The sequence below is a fragment of the Electrophorus electricus genome, chromosome 9, assembly GCF_013358815.1.
Source record: "Electrophorus electricus isolate fEleEle1 chromosome 9, fEleEle1.pri, whole genome shotgun sequence".
NCBI lineage: Eukaryota > Metazoa > Chordata > Actinopteri > Gymnotiformes > Gymnotidae > Electrophorus > Electrophorus electricus.
This window is the reverse complement of record NC_049543.1, coordinates 1,185,377-1,192,471: the sequence shown is the minus strand read 5'-3', so window position 1 is coordinate 1,192,471 and position 7,095 is coordinate 1,185,377. Positions and strand designations below refer to the sequence as shown.

The following is a 7,095-nucleotide window of genomic DNA, read 5'->3' as shown; positions in this document are numbered from 1 at the left end:
AAATTTTTCGACATGGCAGGGCAAGATGGAGAGTTGCCACATGGACAGGAAATAAAACCATGGCAACTACAGAGGATGTCATAAGTGACGTCTATACCTCGCCCCCTCCCTCCAGTTACACTCCAGAATAACTGCTTAAAGTCTGCCCATTTCCATGTTAGTCTTGTGCTCCTTCACATAAATGTCCTTGTTTTCTCTTTTGAACACCATGGCAACACCCTTGGGCGACTCGGGTAGAATTTGTCCCTAGCACCCACGCACACCCACATCCATTTTAAATGCGTTCTGTCTGTTTTGCCAGTTAACACTCGATGGCCATAAATGTTTCAATGATGTTAACAATGTTGTAGTACAATTACAGATTCTTGCTACGTATTATTCATTGCTTTGACTACAAAACTTTTTTTTCCTAATTTATCTGTATGAAATCTACCTTTAATAAAATTCTTGAATTCCTGCCAGACCACTGACACTCTATTTAAACCTCTTTCTCAAACATGTTGAATACTTCTGTTCAGTCAGCCCACAGGTCCAGTGTGGAACCTTAATTTTCCAGAAGCCTCAATCACATTCTCTCATCTAATCAAGAATTCTTTATGTGATCATTTCAGCCAGTTCTGAATTCAGTACCAGTTCCAGCTCTGTGAACTAACTTTGTGAGTCTGTCATGGTGATACAGGGGCCATCTGCACCGGGGGCCCTCGAGGGTTGCTGGGGGGATCCACAGTCGCCCTTATACCCCCCATAATGTTTCTGTCTGATATATTACATTAAGTACTGTCCGTTTCAATCAATAATGTGTTTTTTTACAGTAGTTAATATGAATGAAAATCATCACAGTATCACACGCTGACCAGGGGCTTAGTTACCGCGTCACCCTCAAGACCAGGAGAGTTGTTAATCGTGGCCAGGGGAAATTCATTTCTACCTTTTGGCCTGTTCTGCCACACCAAGAGTCTCCCAGGCCTCATCTGCCCCCACTGTCTGAAGGCAGCCACCCTACCCAGGCCTCTGAGCTCTGACCAGCAGACCAAAGAGCAGCTCCCTGACACCACAGCCAGAGCTCCCAGTTAACCTTCCTCAGCGATGGTCTCCATCACACTGCCTTCAGCCTTCGTTACAGTCTGTTTTACTTCACCTCATTTGTGGTGCTTAATTCCATCCAGATGACCCGTTGCCATGGTATTCTCTGAAGTCTGTGTCTCACACAGAATGCGAATTGCTGGACGATTTGTTTATCAAGTCCTTGTAGTTATGTTTAATGTACTGCACATGGTTTAAAATGTGACTGCATTAGAGAAACTGATTAAAAAATGCATGCATTATATATTTAAATCATGAGGCTTTCAGCTATTAAACCAAATTCTCTGTCCCCTACACATCGTCAACCATGATTGTTAGGTTGTTATTGCTGTAGCCAATCCCTAGCTCATGACTTGGTGCGGTGAGGTGAGCTGGTGGCTCTAAACCCTGTTATGGAGAAGAGGTTTGGGATCCCACTGTGTTTTTCCAATTTGAATCATTCACAGACTGAATCAAAGACGTCACAAGCTGACACTGGCCATCGCCAAGTGGAAAAAGCAATTAGCTTCTTAGAGTGGCTGTGTGTTCGTCTACGCATGTTTGTTCTGTCTCTAGCTCACCCTTTCCAACCTGACTCTTTGAAGAGAACTTCTATGAAATTTCAGCTGCAGAAATAAGGCATTTTCTCTGAAACCAGAAGGATGCTAATCACATCACACTGTTTCAGACCCAGATGGGGGGGTTCTTGGTTCTCCTCACCACAGATGGCGTTTGCTGAGTAGTTGTGGTTAGTCCCAGAAACTGAAAGTGGGATCACAGGGTGCTGGGGGTATTTCCCCTCCTGTTTGTCACCTGTGGCTCCAGCTGAAAACAGAAACCTGAGAGTGATGTGTTGAACTACACAGGAGCAGCACACCACTCAGGCTGGAGGTGGCAACAGACCCAGATTATTGGTCTGGACTTTACTGGTAGGGACCCTCCAGCAAGCTGAAAGTCCCTCGACTCAGAGCGGATATTTTTAACGGTGTTGCTACGTGCTTCACTTTAACTGCTTTCTGTTGAAACAGGCAGAGAAAACAGCAGGAGAAAGAAGAAGTGGGCAGCAGCAGCAGCTCAGTGGTTGCAGTACTTGACTTGTAATCAGAAGGTTGCCAGTTCAGTTATTCAGATGTAATTGCAAGTTGCTTTGGATTAAAGCATCAGCTAAATGCTTTAAACATAAATGCAAAAACCACAAATGTTAATTTTTGCACTGATTCTGGAGCCCAGGTGTCTGTGCTACTGCACATACATTAAGAACATAAGTGAATGATTTTCAGCTGTTTAAATGCAGACAGAATTTACAGCTGTTGGTTTCCTGAATAAAACCCACATGAAACTCACTACACAAACTCCCACACCCAGAAACTCTCACAGGAAGTTGGCATGACTCAAAGCAGTAGCTACTAACTGTAGCCTCAGGATGCCATTTCAGACAGCTACTTTGAAAGCAGTCCATCAAAACAATGTGGCAGGTCTAGTCAGAGGATTTGATACCAACTTATTACCTACAATCAAAAATTGGGTGAATGTTGGCAACACTGCCTTAGTTTCAGCGCATTGATAAATCTGACATTAAAAACAGTTGATGGGTTGATTCAAGACTCCTTTGCTGATGACCAGGTTCAACTACTTCTCTACTTTTGGCTCCATTCCACATGCTTGAATTACCCTCAACTTTAGCATACCTTTCAATTTTTTTTTTTTAATTTTTTTATTTTTTTTTTTTTAAATCCTGTTCAGGTAGACCAGTGTGCCAACATGGAGCCTTAACATCCCAAGAACCTGCACCCGTGCCATCAGACACCAAGATTGCTATGGCAAATGATCGGTATGAGCAGCAATTAGCCACAGAAGAGCCAGAAGTCATTGTGCAATGCTAGACTTTAATGCAATAAGTGATTCTACAAGGAGAGTGCTAATAAAATTAGACATTTTACAACAAGAAAAATCCTTAGAAGACAGATTACAATACAGGACTCTGGAGCAAGACGCACAAATAAATAGTTCTGCTTTTAAAACCATTTCTCTCTCCCCTTCCCCCACAGGAAATACTGAACATGAATCACCAAGATTCATTCAATCCCTACTTTTGATGGCAAAATTGTCCATTTCCCCCCCCACAAGTCTTTGCAGGCCAACCCTCCACATCTCTGCTTGATCTACACGATTACTTTGGTCTGAACAAGGGAACGACAAATGTGTACAAGTTGCAGAGAGTGTGTAGTAAGTATAGGTTAGCCACTTTACACTAGAATGAAAAGTTGCCAATTTTCCATTAGTGACTTGTAATGGCTAGGTTTCACACACTAATGAGTTGTGGGAAGAGTTCACTGGCAAACATGTCCTCCCAGGAGCTGTCTGAGCAGAGAGGAGACGACATGTCACTGAAGGGTGAAGAGGATCTCTCGTATCCAGAATCACTGCATGCATCAGTTATCAAATAGGCCACCTTCTCGTAGTCGCTGAAGGAAGGAGGCACTTCAGACAGGAAGTCATCAACCCCAGGTGAACTGGGCTTGGTCCCGGGGATGACCACTTCCTCTGGTTCATCCTTGACATTCACCATCTCCACTTCCACCTCGATCTCCTCTTCATGAGATGAGAAGGCAACGGGGTCTTGGACCTCCTCTGTCTTCAATCCAGGAACACTCTCCTCGTGGACCACTTCCACCTGTTTGGTGTATACATGGTCGAACTGGATCAGTTCATTAAGGGCCTCCAGCTTAACTGGTGTGGCCCCCACAGCTTCAGGTAAGGAGGCAGGTACTGGCTCTCCGGCTGCCCCAACCAGCAGGTGGTGCTGCTCTGCCTCCTGTGCTTCTGGGGCACCACCCTTGAGGAACAGCTCTGTGTCAAGGATGTCCAGTATACCAAGCAGGAGATCAGACTGCAGGACAGACAACATTGTTAAAATATGAAGACAAGATTCCACACTAAATGGCTTGAATACCAAGTTCTTGAACAGTAGCATGGTTAATACGTTTCAATGCACAAGACCAACTACTGTTCAGAGCTACTTAGCAAACCAGCTAAACAAGATGGGATGTCAACATTGAGATTAACAGATTTCCTGCCCCCACAGTCCAAGTGCAGTGGTGGAACTCCAGGACTGCATCAAGACTCTTTACTTCAGAAGTTCTCCACACCAAAAAGGCTCGATTTTCTAATCCTCAAGAGTTCCAGGCCTCCCCTTGTGACATCACTGGCCCTCACCTCAGTGTCTGCAGTGCCAGGAACACGAGACTCCACGGCAAGGTCTTCAGCTTTGATGACGACTGGGCCTGCACCTGCTGCAGAGGCACACGTAGCCTGAGTACTGCAGACTCAGAAGACCCGGTCACCAGAACCAAATCGCCCGCCCCGGACTCGATGGCCTGCACCTGCAAGAGAGATCCATCATGGGCCTTCAGAATCACCATTAACCCAACTCACTGTGCTACCAGTCGCAATCTCCACCCCTCGTTACCTTCTCCATCGCATCTAGGGTATCCAACCCCAATCTCTGCCTCAGCTCTTCATTCTCACTCAGCAGGTCGCTCGCCTTCTCACGCAACATCCTATTCTCCAAGTGGAGTTTCTGATTCTAGAGGGTCAGAGGTCACACGTCAGACGAAGACTCCACAGGTTGTATTGAGTGACACAGGAAAGTGAAACAGCCCTGCAGTGCTACATGTGCAGCTGCTTTGACTCACTACTACTAGACAGGTCAAACCAAATGACACTGGAGTTTCCAGTCTGTCACTGCTATTGTACTGTAAAATCAAGTTTGTCCAAGTCAGTGGCATTTTACCTCCTGTTCCAGTTCCAGGACCTGCTGTTCCAACTCTCCCATTTTTGCTTTTTTTCTGTCTCTTGCTGTCTGTGCAGCAACTCTGTTTTTAAGTTTCCTGTTACAAAACCATAAAGGGGAAAAAAAAAAAGTCAGTGCCATTTAAAACCAATTTTTTTTAGCCCTTTGAAAAGACGCATGACGGTGTTAAATAACACCACGAAGCATTGAAACCAAACTCTAAACCCGATTTATTTACTTTAAACCGTTACAAGAAATGTTATAATTGGATAATACGGAACACAGTTTGGTAAGCCTGCTCTGAAATTGCGTAACCTGCAGCCATGTTCGTGCCACGCAGGCAGACCTGACGCCCGTGTGCAGAGGGCGGGACTGACCGGCAATCCGATTACGCAAACAAACGGAAGTTGGCTGGAGTTCAGAGTACGAAGTTTATGAACTTAACAAGTCTTCAGAATTCCTCAAACACAGCCCGAGATGAGCTAAACAGCGACCCGAAAAAAAAGAGAAAGAAAAAAACTCAACCCATTAACTGTCTGAACAAGCGTTCACCTTCGCAGTGCCTTCTCCTCCGGACTCAGATGAGTAAGCCTCTGTCTTTTGCGCAAAGGCGGCGTAGACGCGTTGCAGTCGGAGTCTGATGAAGTCTGATTACCGGCGCGCGGCAGCACGACGGAGAGCGCGCGGCTGTAGCCCGTCTGCTCCGCGCTCTGCTTGCCCGAGATCAGGAGGACTTTGTGGGCACCTCCGGCCCCTGCCGCCACTACAACCATGGTGTGTTTATGTCAGGGTCTGCGCGGCGACCCTCTCAGTTATATATATAGTTTCGGGATAAAAGATTTCAAAATGAAGTAGCTGCTACTTCCCAGCGTCGCGAGCCGCTTCGTTGTCAGAAATATTAATAATACGCAGAACCAGCGTCTATTTCTACTGTCGTGGTGCAGTCTGATTGGCTGCTGGAGCCGCCTACGTCATGGCTCAGCCACGCCTTCGTTAGGAAGCTGACGTAATCAGCAGTCAACATTCACCCGTCGCTGTGCTTTTCAGGCTCGCGCTAAAAAAACCCGTGCGTTTGGCTGCAGGTGATATACCAGACGCAAACCAGCACGTGTCTATGTTCAGGTGCAGGCAGAAAGGATGCACGGGAGCTGCAATGAACGCGGTGCGCTTCTCCAGAGAATTCCTGTTCGGAGGTGAAAAGCTCGCCGTGCCACTTGGGAGGAAAACTGGCCCAGCTCCTTTCAGACGGCTCCTGGAAACGTTGGTTATGACGTTTCCACCTGTAATAAAGAGCCGCCAGTGTCCGGTGCCTCGTGGCACTAGGATGCACAGCAGTGATCACGAGTAATAGTGAGGTTACCACTTAAGCCCGGGGGTGCAGAGTGACAGTCCCGCCATAGTACTGGCGTTTACGACTGGCTGTCAAGGACTGTGTGGAGCCACTTTACAGCGGCAAAAAACACGTTTTAGTTCTACAATGCTTGTTAAGTTTGTCCTGGGCTTTCTTTTTCCCTTTTATTGCAAAGTATTACAGCGACATAATAGTGTGTTGTACTCAACCTCGCAATATAAAACACGCTGCAGTATATAACACTGGAAACAAAAAACATTTTAAAAATACAAACCAAAGATGAACTGAAATATTCATAGACCTGTGTGGCACATCAGTGTGTAACTGGGCCGAGAATGAGGCCACAGTGTGTGTAACCGCCCGTCTGCATTCGGGCCCACCGGAGACCACCTCACCGGCCCGGCGGGGTTGCAAACGACACCTCTTAGCCGACCTCCCTCCTAATCAACATCGTGACAAATAAACAAACGTTTCAGTGTCAGAATGTGACCTTCAGCTCCAGTGTCATACTGCCCTTAATTTGCTTGTATTTACAGTGCAGTGACAATGCAGAAGCCTTCCTCTTCCTCGGGCTCTGCCGTGCGAGTGCAGTTTTCGTTTCAAGTGTTGCTGATTCTTTCTGAGATGTACTTCGCTTGTAATGACACTTCTGTGGAGCTCATGGGAAATGAAACACGCAACAGTATCTGTCTGTTTGGACAGTTTCAACAAAACTGAATCAGTTCAAAATTTCCTTCAGTGAGATCTGAAAAGTCCCACAGAGGCCTCAACACTCGGCTTCACGTCGTTCACCTGCTCCTGGTAACGTAGCCGGGGAAAGCTGTAGTACAGACTTTGGGAAGCTGAGGAAAAACAGGTCAAAGGTGTAGGGGCGTTTTGGGAAATATCT

At 46.3% G+C, this 7,095-nt stretch overlaps 1 protein-coding gene across 1 annotated transcript; it reads right to left on the bottom strand.

Annotated features, from left to right (window-relative positions):
• Window positions 1–2,928: 2,928 nt before the first annotated feature.
• xbp1 (X-box binding protein 1) lies at window positions 2,929–5,757 on the bottom strand. Its single transcript, XM_027019704.2, is given in 6 exon segments — window positions 2,929–3,952; window positions 4,279–4,386; window positions 4,389–4,445; window positions 4,532–4,648; window positions 4,856–4,952; window positions 5,408–5,757. Coding segments are annotated over 6 exon segments (1,188 nt in total). The 5' UTR covers window positions 5,629–5,757; the 3' UTR covers window positions 2,929–3,364.
• Between the last annotated feature and the right edge of the window lie 1,338 nt (window positions 5,758–7,095).